This window comes from Athene noctua, chromosome 2, assembly GCF_965140245.1.
Source record: "Athene noctua chromosome 2, bAthNoc1.hap1.1, whole genome shotgun sequence".
NCBI classification, from domain to species: domain Eukaryota; kingdom Metazoa; phylum Chordata; class Aves; order Strigiformes; family Strigidae; genus Athene; species Athene noctua.
This window is the reverse complement of record NC_134038.1, coordinates 35,521,075-35,548,076: the sequence shown is the minus strand read 5'-3', so window position 1 is coordinate 35,548,076 and position 27,002 is coordinate 35,521,075. Positions and strand designations below refer to the sequence as shown.

The window sequence follows — 27,002 nt, the reverse complement described above, 5'->3', positions numbered from 1 at the left end:
AGCTATTTAATAAGCTTACGAAAGGCACCATGAAAATGCAGTGAAAACGGGGTAACAGGCAAGGCTAGACCTTTGACAAAAAAAATCTCTTAAGGATCCAGGTAACAATTCCTACCAGAGACAATCCAAACAAAAAAATAATTGAAAACCAAATTAAATTCCTAATTCCTTTGCAGTCTGGAATCTAATTCTGATATATTAGATTCATTTCACATCCATTAGTCTCAGGTGAGAGTAGGTAAAAAAAATGAACTTAAACATCTATATCTGATCAATACTTAATGTTCTTCAACTTTTTTCTTAAGTGCCACCATTATACAAAACCAAAGTGTAGGAAAAAATACAAAGCCATTTTGGGGGGTTTTCTACCACATACACATGACTAAGTCTAATTGGGATGTGACAAATATGCATGTCTGGACAGCACAGATGTCAAGCTCTGACCACATCCAACTTTCACAGATACTCCACTGCAAAAGAAATGGGTCGAGAGTAAAAGGGTAGTCTTTCTACAGAAAAAGTTTAAGGTATCGGTGCCACACATCTATGACCAAAAACGCAGCTCAGCACCATTTACTGTCCTGAAATGAAAATGATCAAGATCACTGAATCATGAACTTGAAGCTGCGAAGCCTTACAAACATCTGCACTAAAGACATCTCGATGTCATTTCGCACTGCCTTTAGAGACAGAATCAATATACAAAGATTTGTCCTAAAGCATGACTGAACTTCACAATTAGTACAACTTGACGGGTTCCACTCATTCCTCTTTTCCAATAATGATATATGAGCAGGTTGCCATAAAAAGTTACAAAGTATTTACTGTACTATTTATTTTGCAGTCCTAACTTAGTATTTTCTCAGTAGTAGAAACGTAGATAGTTTTGCCTATTTTATATTTTAGAATTTGAGAAATTAAAGTCTCAATTTGCAAAGTAGAAAACTATTAACTTCTACTTATTCTACTCTAACAGTGCTAAAAAAGCCCATACCTTTTCTTTGCAGCTGGAAAGCATGCTAATAATGCTAAGACAAACAGATTGCACTGAGAGAGCTGGAGACCAGTCTTCTGTTAGAATGGATAAACAGATATGACCATTGCTATAAACATGAGGATGAACAGGAATATTGTCTCCAGTAAACATGACCTAAAAAAGAAAGAACAAACATATTTGTAATTCATTGTCTACAATTTAAATAAAACTGTATTGCTTTTGGGAAAACAATATCTTATTTAAGAAGTGGATCTGCCATTTTCACTTACATTAAAGAATATACTTTATCATGTTAGGTTCATTTTGGAAGCTATTGAGATATAAAATAAAACAATGAAAGCCTAAACAGCTAGTGAAAATGAAGTTAAATGGTTAAAGGTAGCGGGTTTTCCTATTAATATTTATATAGTACAGAAAAATGCAAAGGTAACAGTGTAGACATCAAACTAAACTTTTTGTATCTTGCAGGCTCAGTCTTTCATGTCATATGGAATACAGTTGCCTAGTCAAAACATCATTTTTTAATGATTTCATAAGCCAAAATACAATGACATTCATAAATAAGTATCTCTATAACCTTGTAAACAATATAAATTAAGTTCTGGACAACTCATCCAGGTTCCAGCATAAAGAGCAAAATACATCAATCCTACAAAGTATTAAATAAAGGACTTGTACAACTGAAGTATGATATCATATAGGAAATATTTTTAGATCATTATTTCAAATGGCATGTGGTTTTATTGACATGGATGAATATGGAAGAACATTTAGAACCCAAATTCCTCTCCATAAAAGATATCACAGTCAAAAAATGGTTAGAAAATAAATTTTGACAACTATGGCTCTTACATCAAGTTTCTGTCAAACACATAGTTGGCTCAGGACCAGCTGAAATGGAGTAAAAGTGAAATCTTTGTAGCAGCATTATTCTCCTGAGCTCCTTATCCAACATAACACTGTCATCTTTTATGCAATGACATAACAAATTTCTACCACTTCTAACCATAATACCCAGAAGCTTAAGCGCTTCCTAAGTTATACAGATATTTGTACATGTACAGATATGTACACAACACACCCACCTCATCACTGACTACAAGAAAGAAACAACACCCTTATCATATAGGAAACTGAAATTAGAGAGCATAACCTATTTGCCAAATGGCAGGCAGGTTTTTAAAGCAGCAGAAAAACTGGATGCAGAATGATCTTTCATAGGTCTTTAAACTGATATTTCTTAAGCACTGAAGGGCTTACCTTCATAATCCAGTAATGTATTTCACTTCTATCTAATGTCTTCCTTTCATAGGAAAACCAGAACTAAGCATACTAGGTAAGTAAAAGTATGCACACTATGACAGACAACATACATTTAAAGGCAGAAAACAACCAAGTGATTAAGCAGCAGAAGTGTAGACTGTCAATTCACAGTAAGTATATTTGAAGAAGATAAATGACTACAGGTCTGTAATACAGAATAAACTTACTACACAGCAGCATTTTTGTAACAGAAATTCTAGCCATCTACAACCACCAAGTATACAGTACTTAAATTCTTAATTGTTTTCTGTGCTAAAAGTCAGTGTACATGTACGGATGTAATTTGCTGTTTTACAATAAATTGCACAGAGCCACACACACAGGTTGGGTAATGAGTACAAACTGTACCTACCTGAAACCAAATGGAAGTGGTTACTATCTTGTGGCTCACCTATGCAAACCTCATGAGGTGCAGAAGCACAGGTGGTCAGTTTGTTCCTTAAAACCTAAGGCTGAAAAGTCAGCATTCTATTTTTTACCACAGTATCTAAAAATATGTAATGTTTATGGTTTAAGTGTCTCTCACAGCTCAGTGCTTCAGTTTCAACACCAATGACAAAAGTGTCAGAGATCACTCTTGGAACTTTGAGCTGAAACAGAGAGGACAAGAACTAAGGCATTCTTGCTTTTCTTCTCCCTTTTTCAGAAAAGCAGGGGGTGATAGCCAAACACTGCTCTTACCAGGCATGTTTTGTAATGTTTCCCTCAGGTAACAGACTGATAGATGGTCAGAGCTCATTCTACAGCCTACACTAGTATTGCTGCCCCTTCAGTTCTTTACATTGCGATGAAAGCATCACAGTATCTCACACCTCAATTATAACCACTAGACTTCCAGGCCTCTCATAAAGATGTCATGTACTTAAGAGAACCCCTACCACAAGCACAATATTTCTCCAGCTGCATTAACAATGGCAGCGGAGAAGATGCAAGAGGCTTAAAAACAAACTAGGGGGGGGGGAAAAAAAAAAAAAAAAAAAAAAAAAAAAAAGAAGTTGGAAACAAAAAGAGAGAGGACAAAGCAGCAGTTTGTTGCTTACTCTACATCTACACCAAAGGGAATCTTCCTGTTTTATCCTGTGTTACTCCTTCATATAATATGAACATCAACCTCAAAGCCTCCAGTTTACACTGCTCTTTCATCTCCTGTGAAACCAAGTAGGCTGTCACAGCAATATACCCCACTGCAGAGTCATTTTTAAAAGAAAAGGTATCTGCACAAGGTCTTTGATACAAATTAAAGTACCTAAATATCACATTAGGATATGTGGATGATATTAACATTCAGCATGTGTCAGGCAGCTCTAACTTAAAGGCAGCATTAAGCAACAAGGAGGAAAGCAGTTACCTGAGGCGAATCAAAAGGATACCGACTACTGAACTTAAATAGAAGCTGAAATTTCTCCCCTTCATATAGTGTTCCTGGAGCACCTTCCATGTCTACAATCCACCTAAGTAACATGGGAAAAAAATGTTAGTGGACTGACAGATTATAATTTTACTCCCAGAGAACAGGACTAATCAAACCAACTACCAATCACAGCCAAATCTTCCAGACTCTCCATTAAGTATTGTAACAATCACAAAGGTAACACATCAAGCCTACGTTTGAAAGAAACGAGCTTGTTATTTTAAGTACAGGCACTGATATAGTACTTAGTGCTGCAAATTATGCAAGTAATTATGACTTGAACTCAACACAGACCCATCAGTTCCAAATAAAATGACTGTTAATGTGAGACAAGGAAGCTGAAACAAGAGACCTGTTCTAAAGTTTACTCCTGCACAAAAACAGACTTGGAAGGTAACAAACTAATACACATTCTTTCATGTAATTTTGATTTTCTGTCAAGGAAATATCGAGTTTCTTAAAATAAAATCTGTATCCAAGGGGAAAGGGCAATGCTCCTCTTGCACTTACATCTGTGAAAAACTATGAAATTAAATGGTACATAACCTGGCAGGTAATGGAACCAAAACTGGAAGAGTTAATAGTATAAAAAGGAAAAAGTCACAGAAAATAGAAAACAAAAACAAAAAAAAAGATGATTTACAACTGTTATAAAGATAACACCTCAACATATCACATGTTCTTTTTCTGCTGCTCCTGCTCCTTCCATCATAGTAACATAGAAGTAACTAACAGGTTTCTAGGGTGTGTATTATTGTTGTTGGGTTTGGGTTGTGTTGTAGGTGTTTCTTTAATCCAGTCAAAAATAAATGTTTTGCATATTTTCAACACATACAGCAACACTCTGCTATCTAACTTCCGTCATTTTGAAGTTTTTACTGTTGATCGCTTAATACCATCCTTTGTAGGATCACTTCCCCATTTTTGTCTTTCACTCGTGATTTGAGTTTTATACATTTGATCAAAACGACAATGTAAAGATTCAGCAAGAGACTACAAAAATGCTTAGATAAAATTTATACCAGACTCAGGGGAGGCAGCTGAGATTTTCCAGAGTAGCAAAGTGTCCAGAAAAGTCAAAATCTCCAGCTAACAGTCCTGATAATCCTATTCCTAAACTTTCCATCCTCCTGTCATATATACTCTCCCCATGTATTTAAGCTGTACACATTTTTTATCTTCCCCTCTATTACTTTTTTTTTAATTGCTTTTTTACTGAACTGCTAGTTGTCATACTCTTCAGGAAGAATGCATCTTCAACGGTACCATGGTGATGGCTGTGCTAGTGCTCCATATTTTAATTTTGTGAACACTCCAATTTAATCTATCTCCAGACCACTTATCTCTTCTTATGTCTTCTGCTTTCACATTTATACACCAATACTCTTCAGCTTTATTAGTCTTTGTGATTCAGAAACTCCACTTTCATGCTTTTAAAATAGTTTAATTTACTAAGTAGAACATAACTCTGCCTGGACATTGCTCCTTTTATGGTCAATGAATCACTAGAACCCATCTTTCCTGTGTGCTTTACAGTTTAGCCATCTCAAATTTCTAATCCTTGTGTATTTAAAATAGATGATTGCTTAACATTTCAAATGACCCAGTTACATTGTAGGATCCAATTATTTTATTCAGCATCTTTCAAACTCAAGTTAGTATTGCTACACAAATCTTTACTGCACCAGTTCAAACTGCAACTTGATTAATGAACTCATAATATGATACTTGACACCAAAAACCCTCAAATGGAAAAAAAAAATGTTACTTGTGACAGGAAGCTTGTTAAACAGAGTCAATTCCAAAATCTAGCATGACAGTAAACAGGAAGTTTTTATTAGCAAGGTATTGAAAAGTATAAAAATTGTACATAGAAAAAAATAATGAGGTAGTACTCTGGGAACAGAGACATCCCAAGAAAAATTAAAATCCACAAACAGAAAAAAAAAACAACTGATTTTTTTTCCTTTTCCATCTCTTCATCTGCTGTAAACTTTTACTTAGTAGTTGTTTTCTGTTTAATGAGTGAAAAACACTTGTAATATTATAGTCCTTTTTTCAGAAAATTTAAGTATTTTGCTTCCCAAAGAAAACCCTAAGTAAAGCAAGAAACACAAGCTGTAATTCAGCAGTTGTACAGCAGTTTATTATTATTTGTACCAAATTCTGAAAAGTGCTATTTCAATTTGTTTCGGTCATATTCACCTACACAAAGTATCACAAAAGCCAGCATCACTTATACAGCAAAAGCAGTGTTTAACTCAGTATATACAAGGCTCAGAAAAGCTTTATGTAACATGGTCAAAGTGCCACCACCAAAAAAGTAGATGTGAAGCACCATCAGAAGCCAGCTCTGTGTTATGTTTATAAACTGATCCATCAATCAATAATATGATCCAGAACATACAGACCGAGATTCATATTCTCAGAAATATTTACATCTGTTAAGATTTCTTCAATGTTTCTCTAAAATTAAACTAAGAAAAAATTAAAAGAAACATCAACACAGGCCGAATCTTTTGTATTTCAGTCAATTAAAAAAATAGTTTGAATTAATACCAGGAACAACCCCTGACCATTTCAATGGACAGAACACAGAATATTGAACCACACTTCTCTTTCCATTTCACTGACCACAGAAAAAACTACAGCAGGGAGGAAAATACAAACAAATGTACTTGGATAACTTTGCTCTTTAAGAAGTTCCCTTCACTTGCTTTAGAGAAAGAAGGCAATGGCAACTAACAGCTACAAAATATACTCAACACAAATATTGCAGAAACTCTAAATCAGCTACTCCATTATTCCAATAAATCTAGAGGGGTTTCCAGGTTAATAGTGATGAAAGATTGTTAAATTATTTTATTCTAAAATATGCAGAAGCTTTTACCAATTGACATTTTGTTAGACAGTAAAATGCCTAATAAAAATTTAATGAATTCACTGTTTGGTTCCTGCAAGTGTCCAGCAGATTACTGCAATATGCTCATTAAGTAGAGCAATGTTTCACTCCCCAGACTAAAACTAAAAAAATTCTGAATTACTGGGAATAAGTGGTAGAAGTGGCATACAAAGAACTTCTCATTACTTACTTTTCAGCTCGATAGCAAAAATAAAACAGTATATATACTTACTGTGTAATTGAATTTTGTACACTCTTTTCATTTAGAGTCATTCCCGGAGGTGGATCATTTTGTAATGCCAACAGTTCTTTTTGTAATCGTTTCTATAAAGAAATTGTATAGAATATTTGAAATATTAAATAACGTTCAATTTAAACATGCATACTCAACTACATCTCATCATTTATTGCAAACTAAAAGGAATTTTATTTGAGAACTTAAATACAAAGTGGAATTGGAAAGTGAGGAAGAGAGAAGACTTCTCTCCTAGAAATAAAACTGAAAAGTCACAGGCAAAAAAACTTCACAGATTTTAAACTTAAGTTTTTTGGTAAAATGCAACGGAACTTATTTGCAACACTGCTAAATGAAGAACTGTTGTGTTACAAGTATCCAGGATCTTGTCATATTACAAAGATGTCAATCAGAGCTCTACACCTAGCAGTGAACATTTCATATTCCCCTGATATCATCAGATTTACAATTAAATCTCAAGATTTCAGCAGCACAACTCTTCCTCCTCTAAGTAATTTAAGACACGTCTATGTGGCATCTGTGCAAGCCTTTGCGTGGTTCTAAGTCATCCCAAAGAACACAACACAAAACTAAAACAAGACTACGCAACTTGCAGAACACAAATTTTTTTATAACTTCATAGTAACTACATCTTAGAACTACAGGGTCGTAGTATTTAGAAAAGTGTTACGTCAGTAGCTCAAGTAATCTTTCCCTATTTTAACAGGCATAAATCAGTAACTGCAACCAGCTGCTCACATAACTACCACAACTGTTTCTTACAATCTATGGAGCAAGGGAAATGCAACTTCTGTGAAGCGCTATCATTGGCACTGCTTGTAGAGTGTATTTTCTCCATATAAACAGTTACACAATATGTTTTTTCATTTCAAAACCACCTAGATAACGGAAAGTCCAAGGCTTTCTTACTTCTTACTCTCCTTTTTCCTGGTAACAATTTTAAGGTCTACTACTACCTACCAGTTCACTTCCATCATTCTACTAGACAAAATGACCTTACACTCAAGAGAAATCAAAATACGTGGTTTGGAGGCTTAATATCTAATTTTGATTCAACATTTCACTTTTTTTCTTTAAATGTAGGATTATCACATATTTGTAGCTGTTTCTTATTAATTTTCCAAATGTTTCTGGTGCTTAGTAGAACTTAAAAAAATCCACAAGGAAAAATAAAGCGTTCATTTGTCAACACAGAAGCGATTCAACATCTTATTAATATCTTTGAAATAGGACAACATAAATTCAGACACACAACTCCTAAAGAAAAGGTCTTCATACAGTCACAATTTACATTTTGTAATAACTTTGTCTCTATCAAGCCATGAAAACTTGCTTTGGGCTTCTATTTTGAAAGTTCCTACCCGGAACCCAGATACACACTTTAAAAGTCTTATTTGCAAGTGATTAACCAAATATGTTTTGAAGTGAAATGGCATGTCAGAAAAGAATTTTAAAGGTTGCTACAATTGGTGTACAGATATAAACAAACTGAAAAACCAATGGTAGCATTTTCTTAAGAAAACTATATACATTGCCAACACAGTGAAAAACAGATTAGATTCCATCTTTTGCTTTCTGCACAGATTAGGAAAATTTCAGATTATAAACACCAACAGTGTTTAACACCACTATTATGAATTAAAATGCAAAAGAACAAAGTTCCATAACCATTTTACAAATCCTTGAGTGGCAGAGATTTTAAGTCAATTCTCTTTCTGACACTTTCCAAAACCACTATCAAATAAACCTCATGGTAGTCAGCCTGTATGCACCTTGTCATATAGATCATCATACAGAGAAATATTTTAAAAGTTCAGAGACTAGAACCTTATATGATAAGGGAAATTCAAACCCGTCTGCTTAAAGAAGAGATTTGGAAACATTAGTGTAATGGTTTAAACCTAGCCAGCAGCCAAACGCTTGAAGCCGCTCACTCATCTTACCCAACTCCAGGGAATGGGGGAAACAACTGGAACGAGTAAAGGTAAGGAGACTCATAAGTTGAGATAAAACCAATTTAGTAACTGAATGCCCTGGTTTCAGCTTGGATAGAGTTAATTTTTCTTCTTAGTAGCTAGAATAGTGCTGTGGTTTGGATTCAGTATGGGATTTAGTATGAGAAGAATGTTGATAGTACACTGATGTTTTCAGTTGTTGCTATGAGATCAAGGACTCTCCAAATCCCCAGGTCCTGCCTGTGCGCAGGTGTACAAGAAGCTGTGAGGGAGCATGGCCAGAGCACCGGACCCAAACTGGCCAATGAAATATTCCACATCATGTAACATCATGCTCTGTATATAAAGAAAAGGCAGCCAGGAAGGAGGGGGGTCTCATTTTCAGGATAGTGATTGTGGGATCTTGGTATTTCGGGATTGCTAGCCAGGAACAGGATGGGTATCAGTCAGTGGGTGGTGAGCAATAGCATTGTGCATTACCCATTCATACTTTCTCTTACTGTTATTGTTTTATTTCAATTATCAAACTGTTTTTAGCTCAACCTACATGTCTCCCTTTACATCTTCAATTAACACCCCCATCCCCTGGGCAGGGGAGTGAGCGAGTGGCTGACTGGTGTTTGGCTGCCAGCTGTGGTCAAACCACAGCACTGAAATAAAGTAGAAGTAAAATAATAACAGTAATAATAGATGATACAAACGAGTACCACACAACATCACTGCTCACCACTCACTGACCAATACCCGTCCCATTCCTGGGCAGTGATCCCAGAGAAGTGAGAATCCTGAAACCACAATCCTGGAAGCGAGAGTCACCTTCCCAGTCAACCTTCATCTATATACTGAGCATGACATTAGATGATATGGAATATTCCACTGGCCAATTTGGGTCAGTTATTTTGGCTATGATCCCCCTCAGTTTCTTGTCTACCTGCACACTAGCAGGACATAAGAAATTGAAGAGTCCTTGATTTCTTAGCAGCAACTAAAACCATCAGTGTATTATCAACATTCTTCTCATATGAAATCCCATACTGAATCTAAAACAGCACTATTCTAGCTACTATGAAGAAAAAATTATCTCTATCCCAGCTGAAACCAGGACTATTAAGTAAAAAATAGTTAAGAACAAATGTATATAAGAACAGCAGATAATTCAGCTGATCCATTCACTTATACATGTAGACCAACTATATAACTCTCAATCAGACCAGCATCTGATCACAGTCATTTGAAAAGAGGAAGTGTTGCTTGTTCTGTATCCTACCAAAAATCCCAAACTACCAACATTTAAAATATTCTCTCATTTGAAGTTTGGACCTTTGGTCCTTTTCTCCTTTGCAGTCTAACACAGTCTCAGTCAGTCTTTTATCCATCTCACCAGTGAAAAAAATATTCTCTCTGACCGCTTCACAGCTTTTCAGTTCTGACCAAAAATGCATCCCAGAGAAATAATAGGAGATCTTGTTTACACTTTGGGTCAAAAGTATCACAGTAAACAAAATTATATTTTTAAAGACAAAAAAGAAATTGTCATTTCCAAGTTAGCCAGTTCAAACAAGTATCGACATAAGTTCAGTCTGACCTGTATTTGTAGCTCTCAGTGAGAATATCCATAAAAAAAATAAATGCATGTCAAGAGCACATTCAGTAGTAAATGGGTATGTTATCTGACTATTCAGCCAAAGAAACTCAGTAACATAAGCGCCCCAGAAAAGCAAGCCTGTAACATTGCTAGTGTAATGAAACGAAGACAAGCTTTAGCAAATAAATTTATCATTTTGAAATAAGGGAATCCATAAAGAAAACCTGACTATGATTACCTATTATGCATAAACTCCAGTATAATGATTAACAGTAAGTTCCTAGGCACAGCTCCACACTGGAAAGGTAGGGAGGGGATGCAGAAGTCAAGAAACCCACAGCTCTTCTGGGTTTGTTCTTCATTCGGAACAATGCCCCAGACAGCACCAAATATCAGCAAAAAGTGTTATTCCCTTTAGCCCTGCTGTAACCACTCTAACCCTATGCCTATCTGAAGTATCAGCCATGCATCTGCATTATACTAGGCCCTGACTGATTTCATGCATCTCAACATTGCTCCCCTTAAGGGTACAGCCAGGGGAAAAAGAAAAAAAAAACAAACACACACACACAAAAAATGCAACCCACCCCAACAAAAACAAACCAACCAAAAAAACACCCCCAAACAACCCTCCTCTGCCCCAAATGAAAAGGATCTCACCCCACAATTGCAGGCAATCAGGACAAAAGACCAACAACTGCTATTAGAGATGGCACAGAACCTTTTCATTTTTATTCTCTCCAGCTATACTATCTTGGATAACGTCCCTTGGAATTAAAGGACAAAAATACTGTTTTGTAATAAATTCCTAGATTTCTCCTAGTCCCCATAATGACAGGAACTCTGAAAGTGTTAGCTCAAGGGGAAAAAATGCTTTTAAAGATTTCATCAGTACTGCTTTAGCCACTACAGATAGAACCAAGGGCAAGTCTTTACACAAAGACAATTACTTCTGTTGGACTAACTGATACACATTTAAGATGTGGTACTTTTGGGAATACAAGCCCTTATTTGGGTTTTTTCCAACTGGAATAATAAAACATACTCTATTTTACAACACTATTCCATTAACCATGCCATACAAGTTAATCATACCTTACCTGATGAACATAGCTGGGTATTTTTAATAGGCTTTCACCAGACATTTCCAAAATTTGGTTTGCTCTATCAGGCATCAACTCAATTATTTCTATAGAGACTAACAAACAGCCTCCCTACAGACCTTTTCCAGAAGATGCTCAAGAGTACTCTATAGCAAATGGAACAAAATCATAGGGGGCATCATAGTCTACTAACCAGAATTCATCCAAATACGAAAAACTGTTTTAAGAGAAGGGCTAATCAATATTTAGAAAACTGTCTTTTAATCAAACTCTCTGGTCAATGCATTCCAGTGTTTGATTATCCTCATGATATAATGTTTCTTTTATATCTTCTTGGAATATCTCATGTTCCAATTTATGTCTGTTGCCCCTTGTCTTCCCACTGTGGCACTGTTTTCCCCAACACCCTCCCATTAGGTTGTTGTAGGCATCAGCAAGATCTTCCCTTTGCCTTCTCTTCTTCAGGCTGAAGAAATCCCATCAGCTTCTCCTTGCATGTCATGCAGTTCAGCCCCTAACCATCTTGTTGGACTCACTCCAGTACATCAACGTCTGTCTTGTACTGGGGCTCCCTAAAGACAGTACTCCAGATGTGGTCTCAAGCGTCAGAGTGAGGGGAAGAATCTCCTTCCTCAAGCTGCCTGGCTACAGGATTGTACACACAGCCCAATATGAAGCTAAGGATATTCAGAAAATTTGGAAGACACTCTCCAAAGATGTTATTAAGGACTGTATTTTTCTTCCTCTCTCCCTTAGCACAACTTAAATTTGTATCATTAATACACAGAACTGGATTATCAGGAGCCAGATCTAGTTGGTTGGGGTTTTTTTAAATCTCTTAAATGAAGCCCTTGAAGGCCAGATTCATAAAGTTTAATCAGGAAATTGAGCTCCTGGTTACCATAGTAATTCAGAAAAAATCTCAAGTTTCAATGCAACAACTTGAAATTAATTCCTCTTCAGTGTTCACGATATTTGTAATAGCTGACCAAAAAGGCTACAAAGAACATTAATTTTCTCAGAGTAACACTAAGTCTAAAGGCTACTGTAACATTATGCACAAATCCAGAAACACACACTTTTTGCTTCCAGACAATTCAGTTATGTACTTTTAAAAAACCATGACTGATATAGCAAGCCCACACACGTTGCGTACAAAAGGGACACTGCAACGGTAAATTTCTGAAATTACACATTTGAAAAGGAACAGCTTCAGAGGAAGAAAAGCCTTCCTTGTATTTGACAACCATTAACACAGAAAACTTCTTTTTCCAGCACAAAATTCTTGAGAATTAGCAGCAACATACATATGAGGACAAAGTTTAATGGATTAACACTTTTCAGACAATTTTAACTATCTCATTTGTAGAATCTTATAAACTTAGGACTTGAAGATACCTCGTGGAAGTCACCTCTCCAACTACTTAATGTAAGGATGGATCAAAGATTCTTAAAATATCCTTGTAGTCAAAGGCCTTTAACATTTTCCACATCACCCTCTCACTTTTATAATTGGAAGAATTTTCTTCACAGTAAGGCATCTAGGTGAGCTGAATAAATTATGTCAAATTACTTCTCTTACTCTTCACGGATACAGAAAAGAATTCTTATACTTATTTCAACTTACCTCTCCCCTTCCCCAATCTTCACTAAACTAAACACATAATTCTTCCAAGCCAATGCAGACTGCCCTCAAAATACACTTTGGTAGGTCCACTCTGCTTAACAGAATCAGACACCCAGTCAAAGCAAGAGTGATTTTACTACAACCAAACCACAACCATGATACTGGGAGAAGTCTTTGTGGTTAGTAAGAAAACAAAAATCCACTGATTTATACTCCATTTTTCTGGTGTGGTTATTCAAATGTCACATTAATGAAAGTAAAAACTATTTGCACAGTCAGAATACAGCTAGTGCTCCTCTTTCACTATAGTTATCGCACAATAGGACAACGAAATCATGTTAGTTCAGTGTGATTCTTCTTCTGAAATTTTGGCTATTTTTTATCTAGGTACTTGCAAGTTATCTGTTATATCCTATAGGTATCAGAAACCTTGATACTTGGTCCAGTGCCTTCCAGAAGCCACCCTTTTCACACCACAGTATAGGAATAAAAATAGTATTTATCACCTGGAAACTCAAAATGATTGTCAAATAACTCAGATTGGGTTGCTTAAACACGTAAAACAAAAAAACTCAAAACCAACCCACACAGCTGAATCTCAATGACTGACATAATATCCAATGCCCAAAAAGTATTGAATCTATTTATTTGGGACAATTTGTTCTAAAGTATCTGTGTCATCTGTTCTTTGCTTTTCTTTTCACAGGCTCATCCCTTTCTTCATCTTGCTAGTGATTTATAAAAACCTTTCTTAAATTAGCAGATTTGAAAAGAATTAAAACAATGAACCATGGGTAGACTTCAGTCTTATATGCTTGTCCCTTTCTTTCATATTGAGCTTTAGCAGTAATTACTTTCACTTTTCTGTTTTGTACAAAGCCTTTTCAATCTTCATGTAGCCATACTGATGGTTACTAATATTATATTTTTCCATATTGAGAGCGCTTGACACTGTAAATTAGTATTCTCTTCTAGAAACCTGTAGCCCTTCACCACTCTTAATTATCAGGAATCCTCCTTTATTTACAGATCTCCAGCTATGTAGAAACACACATATCTAAAGTCAATACCATAATTACTTTTTTTTTTTTTTTTTTTTTTTATAACCATGATTCAGGAATACCATTTTTAAAATCAGATGCTCAAGTTACCTTCAGGCTCTCAATCAGTTCCTATAAGTCAAAATACAAGCTAGTGCAGCTACTCACTCCCACAATAACCTCCAAGCAGATGTTTTCTATACATTGATATGCTCTTGGGAGCTGTGCTTGCTGTATTGTTCTTTTCCTATCACAAGGCCATCATTCCAATGTTTCTGCTAATCGATTGTAAGATTTCTCACAGAAGCTCCCTTTCTGCTTTGTCCACTTTCTATTTAAAGAGACTGTGAAAGAAAACAGACTGCAATCATGGTCTTATTTACATAAAAGCAGAATAAATGAAGGATGCACGGGCAATCTTAAATTGATCTTTTCCTTATTTTTGAGAGAGGATTTTATGCTTAGACATTCTTCCAATACAACTTCCAAGTAAACCAAAACTAGTAAGTATCAAATTGGTAAAAATATTCACTATCTAGAGGGAAACAGAACAGCAGACTAGGAAGATCAGAAACCCAAAGCTAGATAACACCACAGTCCTTCAACTAAAGGAATAGGCAGCTGCAAAAGGCAGTGTGACACAACCAGTAGTTTACACAAGTACTTACAAAGAGGGGGAAGTCTTTGAAACCAAGATTACTAAGATTACTTAATTCACCATCCTCTACAGGAAAGGATAATTCAAGGATGAAATCAAAGAACAACGCTTAAGACTGATCCAAACATCACTTCCAAAAGAAAGTTTATTCAAGTAGTTGAGACATGACTGACATAGCAATGGCTTGTATTCTGTTACTAATTCTGTCAAATAGGATTTGTGCAACCCCTTCAGCTATCCTCCACAGATTTTCTAAAGTGTCAAGCTCATAAGACTTCTCAAAGCATATGGAGCAAAGAACACAAAATTAGCTGGGTGACAGTGGAGTAAAATTCCTGCCAGCTCCCCAGACAGCTCACAACCTCTTACCATTTCAATCCTGATAGACAGCACTCACTGTCTGTCATGGTTCAAGTTAAAGAAGCCAATAGCTTCTAGCACCTTTGCTAAGCAAAAACACACTCTTCTTTCTCCAAACCAACAACACATCTTACTTGGGCACCTCTGGAACTGGTATAGTAACATCTCAAATGTGACAGCTGAATTCTCACTTGTAGCAATTGCTGGTGCAGGAATCTCATGGGCAGAAGCATATGAAAAGAAGCAACATGTGAAAAGGCAAGAGGGTAGCAATTTAGGACAGAAGGAGATTTGTAGGTTGGCAACATTTCATAATTCATCTCCTAGAATCAAATAGCTTGGTTACTGTGCACCATTGAGCTAGATGTTCTGTATCACATAAATGCTTACTAACAGATACAGAATTATTACACTGGACTGTGTCCCTGTCAGCTACCTCAAAAGGGAATAACCTATATTCCTAAAGCATATATGACAATATCGCCATCACATTCCCCAAAACCAGGGATCTTTTTTCTGATTCTACCACAAACAAGGATCATACCCATGAACAGACAGGTAGGTAGACAGACTTTAATCACAATCCCCCAAAACGCAACAGCGCAAAGATTATTTTCCTCCCCTGCCATGAAAACTTATCTAGCTCTTGTAGGTATGTGAAAATTACTCTTCTCAATGCCTTTAAAAAGGAGTACTGCGATATCATGTGTCTATTTCCAGTTCTAAGCCCCCCACCAGAACTCTTAAAACAGCTTTGCCCTGCCCTTGGAAAACTGGAGCCTAGAGAGTTAAAGATTAACAAAGCCATATGCAAACAAAAATAAGTGTACAGTGAAAAAGCAAGGCACCCTTAGTTATAAGGGTCACCACCAAGTACATATTGTGTACGTAAAGCTGAGAGCAACTAAGATAGCCAATGAATATTGTTTTGGTTAACATATTATACTTAGTAACTGGAGTGGGCAAAGCATACATACAGTGTTACATTGGCTCTGTTGATTAGCAGTGAAATATTAACACCAAAATCCAATCAAGTTCAACTGTTTGCCCATACTCCTGGCTTATTATCTGCTCAGAGCTGAAAATACAAACTTTATAAAGGTAAATGGAACAAAGAAAACAAAATTCAACATATATTCAACTGTCTTATCTTTGCAATTCTTGACTTTTCCACTTTTTAATGTTTCAAGAAATGCTGCACGAGATGTGCAGTGTCTTAAAGGGATAACATCTTAAATGTGTAAACTAAATTATGAGCTATCTTAGTCAAATATTTTACCTATGAACAACCTTCAATATAGACTTGAAAGTCTATTTTATAAACTTTCCTTTTTTTTTTTTTTTTAAAGAGAAAAGCTGAGCTGATTAAACCGAAAGGAGATTCAGTATAAGACAGGATATATTTAGGGCAGTGGTAAGAGTTTGGTAGAAAACAGCTGGAGGAAAAGAAATTTTTCTCTACTAGTAGAGCAAAAAGTGGAAAATGGGTAAATAGCTTCCATTGATTTCTGCTGGAGGAAATGTTCCATCACCACACTTTCTTTTACCACTAAAAGAAGCTGTGATGGGCGATTAAGCCAGCATGTGGTAGCCTCTCCACCTGGAGTGGGAAGGACTCTACTAGCCATGCCCAGTTAGGCAGTGCCATGAGGATATGAAGAAACTGAAAGATGTAACAGCAACTTCACGGACTAGGAAGCATATGCGTCCTTGAATTTTGTTAGAAACCTTCTATTCCCATGCACTCGAACTCCCTTCTCTTCGTTGCAATGATATACGGAAGGAGTAGCCTTTCAAGGCCAAGCCTTCCTGGACACTATAACCAAAAATCTTAATCTGGTTTGGAGATCAAAGACAAACTAACTCATAAATAGTTAAAAATTTAAAATTAATCCCACTGGGGCTCCAGTGTTCTATTTTATGCTGGTAAAGCTGCTGCACCCTAGAGAAACCTAACAATATTTCTTCAGTAACTATCAATGATTCTCTTCCACACCCAAACATTTAAATGTACCCAGCGAACTCCATTAGCACAAAAGCACTGTCAGTACTATGATGAAGTCCTGGCAAAGAACTTACATTTCACTTATGAGCTACAGGCTGTCACATCCTCCCCCATTCATGTTACAAAATGTTTCACAAAACCTATCCTTTCTGTTTTGAAGAAGTTTTTGCATGCAGGAGACAGATTTTTTTGCAAGCACTCCCTCACCGAATGGATGCAAACAGTAACCTTGTACCAGAACAGGAGGAGTTGTTAACAGGCTGCAACAACAGTGTTGTTACAACACCACCATGTTGATTCATAAGCAAAGCTGTTGCTAGTCTGCTAGTACAACCTACTAGCCTGAGAGATTAAGACCAGTAACAACTCTGTTTTCAGTATTTTGGTTCTTCCATTCACACATTTCTTAGTGAAAAGTATCTCAAATCCAGAACATGCAGTTCTAAACTCTGGGTAGACAGTCTTGCTTTTCAAACAAATCTCCTCTACAGAAAAAAAAAACATTTTTAACAGCATAAATATTGCTGGAACTGCCTGCCTGTTATTCTCCAATTAGAAACCTAACTTTATATACCTTTAAAAAGCTCTCAGGTAAACAAGGTAAAGATTCAAAATTGTGACATTTTAGAAAAAATTACCTGCTACAGTCCATCTTGCTACTTCAGAAATCTAAAAAAAAAGATCACAGTTCCTACAAATTAAAAAAAAAAAAAAAAAAAATCCTTTGTTTCCTAATCAATTTGGTCATTCAAGAAAGACCCTGCAGAGTATATCCCATAATTCAGATGATATAATTCGTCCCAGACTCCCAAGCCATCCAGATACTTGATTATCACAACCCTCCACGAATTCTTCCTAATCGATGTTCTTCTGCTAGAGTTTTAATCAAGGCCCAGAGGAGGAAAGAAAGATAATTGCCTGGATGTGCCCAATTAAATCTTCAGCAAGGCACATAACAAAACAGCTTCACTAAATACTCTGTCCATAAAAAATAATACCGGGATTTGAATTTGAAGAATTGTTTTCCAGTTTTATCTATTTTTGGCTGAATATCAGATTTTCAATCTGTACTGAGAATGTAGAAGCAGATTAGTCTCCTCCTTCTCATTTCTAATAAAACATGTTAACATCTGGCAACCCAGTTCTAATATTATTTTCCCAGACCAATCCATACCTCAAGTCTGAATGTCAGGCATTTTGTACATTTCCCTCTTTTTAAAAGAACCAAAAGGCAACGAATTAATCTTTTAACAAACTACTTACAAATAAGTTTCTGCCACTAATCTTTTGTTCTTCTGAGCATTTAATAAGTTTCATTAGGTTATGGATTGGGGTAGTGAGAGGAAGGATTGTTGATTTCTCAGTTCAGTAACAGTATACTATCTTCACATGCTCCAAGATATTCTAAAATATTTTACTGGAAGGTCAAAGCAACAGAGTCCTCTTGCAAAGGGAATAATATGCTTGACTTAAGCTAAGAGACAAGATCAACCTTAAATCAGAACTACAATATAATTAAAGATAAATCAATAACTGCACACACAAAACACTCTGTACTCCAGTCTCAAAAGCTTTTTGTCAGATAATCAAATTCTTTGCAACGAACTTGACATTTTAAAGAAAATTAAGTGAAATCCACTAATAAAGAATAAAATGAAACTGATGGCTAGTTATCTGCTTTATAAACAGAGTCTTCAAATGTACCAACGGCCAGCACTCTGTACTCTCTCAGTACTAAAAACACAAATAATTTTATCTTTTAAGGACAAGAGTCTGACATTATTTGAACTGCTTCAGTTAACTAACTGAATTTAAGACAGTAGCAAGAGCTGGCACAATGAGGGTAACTATGTGACTAGCAGGGAATTTCTCACCCTTATAAAAACCATTCCAAAGGTTGATAACTGAGATTAAACGCTGTGTTCTGACAAAAAAACCTTTTGGAAAGGGGCAAAATGTTGGAAACTGCAAACTATAACAAAATTTAAATATTCATCAAATCTGTATCCCTAAATACGATGGTGAGAGAATTTCTAACTTAGGAAATCTCAATCCATTCAGTTTCCTTGCCCCTTCTCATTACTGGCCACCAATTTCTAATTAAGAAATAAATAAATCTATGTGAACAAGTAGCATCAAATTCTGTGAAGCATTTTATTCCAGTAGAATTTGAGAGACAATATTTGCTATGCTCTAGTAATGTATATATATATGTCAACATTTATTGACATATATACAGGATTTTCTTCTTTAGGCTGATCAAGAAGTATTTTTAATTAAGTTGAATAAAAAAGATGACAAGTTTGTAATCACCCAAAGAGAAATGATTATTTTTTAATACTGTGTATGAAAGAATGAATATCTAGTATTCTCAATCAGATCATTAATTATCAAAACCAAGGTGTCCCTCAATTCCTGCTCTACCACCATTACCTTCTGTCCTTTCTAACACATTAATGCTGCTCCCAGGAAGGCAAATGATGGGGTTCCCTCCCTTCTTCCCCTGCCACCCTAGACTGATATCTGTTTTTCATCCCAGTGATTAAGGTCACCTCAGACAAAAACCAAACAGAAACAAAGAAAAAACTGTAAAGGCTGGCACAGTTTCAAAAATACTTTTTGAAAGCCTGCAACTATCAAAAGCAGGCAGAAGACAGGTTACCTGACCTTCACTCTTCACAAAAGGTTGCTTACTGGCTGTCTCAGCTGTGTCCCCTCCCAACTTCTTGTGCACCCCCACCTGCTCTCTGGTGGTGTGGGGTGAGAGGAGAAGCAGAAATGGCCTTGAGTCTGTGTAAGCACTGCTCAGCGGTAACAAAAACATCCCTGCATTATCAACACTGCTTTCAGCACAAATCCAAAACATAGCCCCATACAGGCTACCATGAAGAAAATTAACTCTATCTCGGCCAAAAATCAGGACATCCATTTGTTTTCATTTGTTTTTAACAAATTACATTACAATATTACCCATTCATTGAAACCTGTTGTCTCTTCCTCCCTCCAAAAGGCAAAAACCCAAGCCTCAGCTGACAGTTCTGTCACAGTTCTTCACTACTTCAAAACCATGCAAGATGCACAAAATTTCTGTCTCCAAGTACTGAGCAAAAGACCTTCGTCGTCCTCCTCCCCAGTGGAAACTTCAGCCAGTAAACTCCTTTAAAGCTCATCTCTCGCTTGTAAACCAAGGCTACGTAAGAGACATGATCATTATACCCATTTACGTTATACCAAAATACATTTGTATTTGCTGAACAGGGCCATAACTATGGGTAAATTCAACTGAAGCCATGCCTTTTCTTTCATATTAATAGGTGTAATTTAATGACATAATCTCTGGGAGTATTTACCAGTACAGTCTACACCTGCATAATATATATAGTGAGGATCCTTTAGTCCGAAAGTCTTAGCTCGGTAGAATTTGAGCAAACAATTAAAGAAAGTGCTTGATCACCGAGTTTCACACATTGTTTGAGCTAAGCTGCTTTATCTTATTAATTACAAACTCAGAGAGCTTTCCAAGGGAGCAGCTTAACAAGACAACATTCCCTGGCTTTTGCAAATCTATTGTTTTCTCTTCTCCCCTTCTCAGAGGTTGAATAACTAGACCTAAAAACAAGTACAAGACATTATCAAACTCTGAGCAAAAAATACTTAGAATCAACCAACTGGAGTTAACTATTCTTTACGATAAATACCCGCCTGCTTTTATTTTCCTGATTTAAATCATACATATTTTCCTGAGATATCAATGTTCAATGTGGCAGATTGAAAGCATTCATGGTATTCTATATTTTAGCTATATGGTTGGTCTATTTGGAAGAAAGATCTGCTGATAACGCTCAGGGATGCCAGTTTCAGTGAACTTGTTTACTACTACTGCTTTCTTTTTCAGAATCAAATTCTTCTATTCTAGCTCAAAAACTGTGCAGATGCTGCACAGCAAAGTGTTTCCCAAAATTATGTTTATGCAGGCAGGTACAAAAACAAGTAAGTGAGATTCCTTAGGGCCTAAAGCCCTAACTTTTATGTTATTTATCTTTACTGACTTAAAGACTATAAATTTTAAACTTCACTTGATATTCAACTCACTTAAAAAGTTTATTTAAAAAAAAAAAAAGATTAACTCATCTTGCCAAAATAACTATAAATTTTGCATTTATCTTGCTTTACTGTACCATGGCTATATGCCAAAGCTAACATACCACCTATCAGTACAGACTGATAACTGAAGGTTACATAAAGGACTAACAACCTCTTAGTGCACAGGAGAAACGCTTTTTAATCTCTGCTGTTTCTGATCTCAATTATAGTATTTTCATTTTTTAAAATTTTTATCTTCAACAGTATTTCACCAATGGCAACACTAAATACTTCAAGTTGTCATTAACTACCAATAACTTCAGTGTGTTTATATACCAGAATTGGTTATATAGTTACAGTAACGACTAATTTTCTTCTTATTTTTCTAAATATTTTATCTGAAGCAACACAAATAGCATCCCATACTGTGACATTTAACACAACCCATGTGCATCAACACTGAAGTTCCAGTTGATTGAAAGCTTTCTTCACTTCAGGTTGGGTTTGTTGGGGTTTTTTTGTAAGATCTGTTAAAAATAGTTTAGAACTTTTTCCTGAACAAAGCTGTCTAATAAGTAAAGAGAAAATTATTTCCAAACTATTAAATAAAAATGCTGCCAATATTGAAGCAGTACGAAATAAGCGATTGTTCTTAGATTAAGCAATAAGCAATTGTTCTGAGAACAGCTGGAAATACAGAACTTCAACTAAGACTAGAAGAGCAGACAAACAATAGAGCCAAAAGCAGGTAAAGAATAGAAGCAGGAAAGTTTAACTGAAAGTGTAGGTAATTTTTCTTGAGATTTCAGTGGCCTGTGCAAACTTCCCCCATCCCCTAAACCCAGCGGCTGCAAACACTGGGGTAAAACTTGTGGAAAGCTTTTGTATTGCTACTGGCTTGTGTTTTGTGATAGAAGTTCTTAAAATTGGTGATTTCAAACTGTAACATGAATTCTGCATTGTCATCTAGCACTATTATTTTATGAAACGCTTGTTTAGACATACATTTTGGAAAAAAAAAATTACATTGCTGGAACATGACTTTTCAAGTAGCACTGTATTTTGATGTGTGCACCTATTTTGATAGAGGCCCACCAAAAGGCAGTTTTCAAGGGCAAAAAAAAATCCTGATAACACAAGTGCATGGTGAAGGCTAACATTCTACACTCTTTACTAAAGCTGTTGTGTCATTAATTACATTAGCTCCGTATTTAATCAGATTTAAATAACTATATGTGCAAATCTCATGTGCCTAACTTTAAAGAAAAGACAAGAGGTTATTTTGGTGATAAAATGCAAATCTAAAACTGGTCCCATAGATGTGTTTGTGCAAGCTGTTTAAATATGTCCAACTGTAATTCTGGGTGTGAAGTAGCCTGGTATTAAAAATGAAAGGAGGGGAAAGGTAAAACAGTAGTAATTAAAGTGTCAGTATTATGGATAAAGTCAATCTTTTGAGCTTAAGATGCAAATAGTTGATACCTGTGGGTTGAGGGAAAGGCCTTAATTATCTAACACTTTGTACAGCAATGATACAATCATTTTCAACCGAACTTTCTCAGTTCTATTTTTTTACCTGCTCTTCTATTCTTAACGCAAGTTCTGTGTTTCCAGCTCTTCTGAGAAAAACTGTTTATTGCTTATTATTTCTTCAGCATTTGCTGCATTTTTAAGTTCTCTGTAGCTTCAGATTACTAAGGATGCTATACCAAATTTTCTAAAGCAAATCCATTCTACTTACCAGTTCTACAATACTTACAACTTTTCCGAATATTTATGGGTTTTTTCAGGTAAAAGTTGCACAAGCTTGGGCTTTGATTGTGAAACATCTTGAAAAAATGTTTTGCCTTCAAGATTTGTTTGGGGGTTTTGTTTGGTTTTTTAAGAAAAAAAAAATTATCATTTGCTTAAAGTTATGCATATATCAGGTTTAAACCAATCCAGCCGTGGCAAATCAGCCACTCCTCTGGACAACACTGTGGTTAGAAAACAAAACACAGGATCTCATCAACATTGGCTTCTATTATTCTAGAGGAAAAGCGTTACAGAAAGCTACCATTAAAGAATGTCCACACAAAGATCACAATCAATTTAAATTGTACACATAAAGGCTCAAACTCTCAAGTTTTACAAGTTACTATGCATCAACTGAACTACAGTAGCTCTTCAGGTTGATGTTCAGTACCATTAGCAAAAAGAGGTAATTTGTTACAGTTTCAAAACTTTCCATGTAGGCTGACTTAGAACAGGCTGATTAGATTAGCTTTAAGTTAATCGGAGACTTTTCAGTGGATCTGTAAAAATAAGATGTAATTAACCTAGGGCATCATACATTGCTGTATAATATTACAGCATTTGAAGAAGCAACTAAAACTTATTTAACATACCAATATAACATTCTTGTCAGAATATAATTAATACTGTCATAACGGTATGGCCATAGACCACTGGCATAGTTAGAGACTGCAATGAGTTGCACAAACATTTCAGTTAAACACGGCGCATTTAAAAACACTGTACATAAAAAGGAGACATCACTTTTCTGATTATCTCAGGTAACTTACATATTATTAAACATTAGTACTAATAACAATAAATTAAATGATCCTGAACTGAAAACCACTTAAAAGTTACATACAACTGTTTCCTTCATTAAATGTTTTCTGCACTGAAGATTTAAATGTTAATTAATAGAAAAATTCAGAGCCTTGAAATCTTGCTCACCTGGGAAGGTGTCTACTGTTGAGAAGCTTACTAATTTTATAGTTCATTTACTAATTTTTCGTTTATGTTTCCTATTAAAAAAAACCAAACCAAACAAACCAGACAACTCCTCCTCCAATTTGCTAAACCACAGTATTAAATTAGCAGTTTACTGAACTCAGGAAAAAGTCGTCACTAGTCACATAACTAGTTACATATAGAGAAAAAGCTCCACAAATTTCCTCAAATCTCCCATCAAAATGCAACAGAACACCATTTTTTTTAAAAGTGTAATCTTACAGCTGGTATTTCTAAAATGAAAGCAATTACAACATTAGACTCACCATGGCTGTATTTTCAGGAAGTGAGCACTAGCCTCCACACATAACTTATCTTACTTTTGAGTAATATTTGTTATTCATATATACTAAACAATTTAATTTGTAACCACTATTTCCCCTTTACAAAGGGAGCAACAGAGATAAGGGTGAGGCAAGCTGTAGAAAGTCATTTATTAGGGCAGAGACAGCAACACAGCACAGGTTTACAAAGTCGCAGAGTGTCTCCTTCAAGTTTCATAACTGCCACTTCCCCATAGTTTTCACAGTTTTAGAAAAGATACCACTTAATAAATTATTGCTTCTATTTTGCAGTTATGCTTGTGAAACATTAACATCCGAACATTAAAAGAGCAGCATTACAAAAACGCATTTGCCAGATAGTGTGATCTGCCTTTGTCTTACTAGCTCTGTCTGTCTAAGCTATAGCTAAACGAAGAACATTCTGTACAGTATGTTCAAGTTCTTGATCCCATTTCATTTCAATAACTCAGAAAGACACACCATGGGGTTTTTTATGCTTCTAAACTCCATGAGCAGAACTTTTATCCCATGAAGTTCAATGTTTTGACATTTTTAGTCTTTTTAGCTATGTTAAATCCAGGCTATGAGGACAATTAAATTAATTCATTTTTCACACTCTTTCTGGGCTGTTCCATTACTAGTGACAAAAAATATAAGTTATACCAGACCAAAATGAAAACAAGAAAAAGAAGCAGCAGTTTGAGGAAAAAAAAACAAACAAACAAACAAACAAAAAAAACCCAGAAGTGCTAGATCATCTAGATCTAAAAACAAAGTGGAAAACTGTAAAAATTCAAGGACAAGCAGGGCAGTTACAGGTGAAATAAGCAAAGACAGGGGCCACTGCCACAAAACCCAAAGACCTTTTTTCCTGCCCCAGTCACAATAAATCCCCACCCACTCGGAGCAGCACACAGTGAAAGTGATCCATTCTTCCAGAGCAATTTCTGCAGCTACTATTTAAGAACTCCTTCGGAGAAGGCATGAATAAATAATTCAGCTGGAAATACCTGTCAAGCAGCAGGATGTTTCATGCTACTGTACCTAGAGCAACCCCATCCAACCAAGTAAAACCAGACGTTATCTGTCCACAGGACTGACACCACACTACAATCTCATTTTACGGAGAGAAAAAGGACCCCACGGGCAACACGGGCACACAGCCTGGGACACAACTTGTCTGTCCCAGCCCCCCTGTCCCCGAGAATTACAGTGCCGTAACCCCAGAAACGCCCGGGAAGATGGAGCTGTTGGTCACATCCTTCGACACCGTCCTCACGGTGACACTGGGAGGGTCTCCCTGACACACACACACCCCTCACTACGCTGCGACCACGCCGCCGGGGAAAGGAGACGAGCCCGCCACCTCCCACGGCGCCTGGCGAAGCCGTGGCACCTTCAAACCCTGACGAGGGCGAGAGGGACCCCTTCGCTTTCCCCTCGCCTCCCCAAGGAGAGCGGGCATCGCTGCCAAGCCTGCCCCGAGGCAACTCGTCCCCGCCGGCGACCGGTGCCCCCCGCCATCCTCCCCCGCCCGCCATCCTGCCCCGCCCGCCCTCAGTTGCGGCTCCCTCCTCCCTCCCCCGCCGCAGCCGGGGCCCGGCCTCGCCCCTCACAGCCTGCCCCCGCGGGTCTCGGCTCCATCCCGGTGCCGGGCCCGCCCTACCCCGCTGGCCCCGGCCCCACCGAGCGGCCGCCGGCCCCCCTACCCTCACGGCCGCGCCGGAGCCGCCTCACAACCGACCCCTTTAGCCGCTGCCCCGGCGGTTGCTCCGCCCGTGCCGCTCTCCAGAGCGCACCACCACGCACACGCCCGGGGAAACGACTCCTCCCGGCTCCGGGCCGCCGTCGCCGCCGCCCCCACGCCCCGGCGCTGCCCCGGCTCCGCCGCAGGCTCCTCACCTGCATAGACGCCATGATGGATCCTCCCCCTCCCCGCTGCGCCGCCGGCCCGGGCCCACGGAGACGCAGCGCCGGGCGCCCGGCCCCTCCCCGGTCACGTGCCCGCGCCGCCGGCCCGGCGCCCGCGCATGCGCGGGCGAGGGGAGGCCGCCGGGGCGCCGGCGAGCGGCGTCCTTGGGCCCTCGCCACCGCCCCTGCCGGCCGCGGCAGGGACGGGGGGAAGGCGCCTCGCTGGCCCATCGCGGGGCTCCCCCGGTGCTGCCCTGCCTGTACTCGCCCCGCAGCTGGGAGGGGGCCGCGCCGGGCTGCCCTGCGGCCGGGGACACGGCCCCGTCGTCTCCCGCGGTGGGAGCGGGCCTCAGGTCTGGCCGTCACCTCTACCGCTGCCGACGGCGGGCGAGAGGGCACTGACCCCCCGCCCGGCCACTCTGTCTGTCGAGGTTTTTAAGATCTGTAGGTCCAGAGTCGTTATGGGATTTAGCTAATGCCGGCTGTGCCCTTCTGTAGGTTTCTCTGGGCTCCCCTGACGTCTGGTGTGTCCTGGCGGGGAGGTCGGGCTGGGGGTCCGCAGCAGGCCCGGGCCGGCCCTGCTCTGCTCCTCAGGCTTGGGGCCGCGGGGTCGTCGGCTGGTTTGCGGTGGGAGAAGGTCTGCCTGCGGCCTGCCGTGAGGGACGGGTCCCCTGGCGAGGGGAGAGTTTCCCTGTGCCTCCTGTGCTGTTCTGCTGCACGT

General features: G+C 37.9%; 1 protein-coding gene across 1 annotated transcript in view; it reads right to left on the bottom strand.

Annotated features, from left to right (window-relative positions):
• Window positions 1–26,375, bottom strand: part of UBE2W (ubiquitin conjugating enzyme E2 W) — a 33,905-nt gene extending 7,530 nt beyond the window's left edge. The window contains exons 1-4 of the mRNA XM_074898837.1: window positions 26,273–26,375; window positions 6,866–6,957; window positions 3,669–3,771; window positions 995–1,150 (exon numbers count right to left, since the gene is read on the bottom strand). Coding sequence (XP_074754938.1) covers window positions 995–1,150; window positions 3,669–3,771; window positions 6,866–6,957; window positions 26,273–26,287 — 366 coding nt within the window. The 5' untranslated portion in view covers window positions 26,288–26,375. The remainder of the gene's footprint in view (window positions 1–994; window positions 1,151–3,668; window positions 3,772–6,865; window positions 6,958–26,272) is intronic.
• Between the last annotated feature and the right edge of the window lie 627 nt (window positions 26,376–27,002).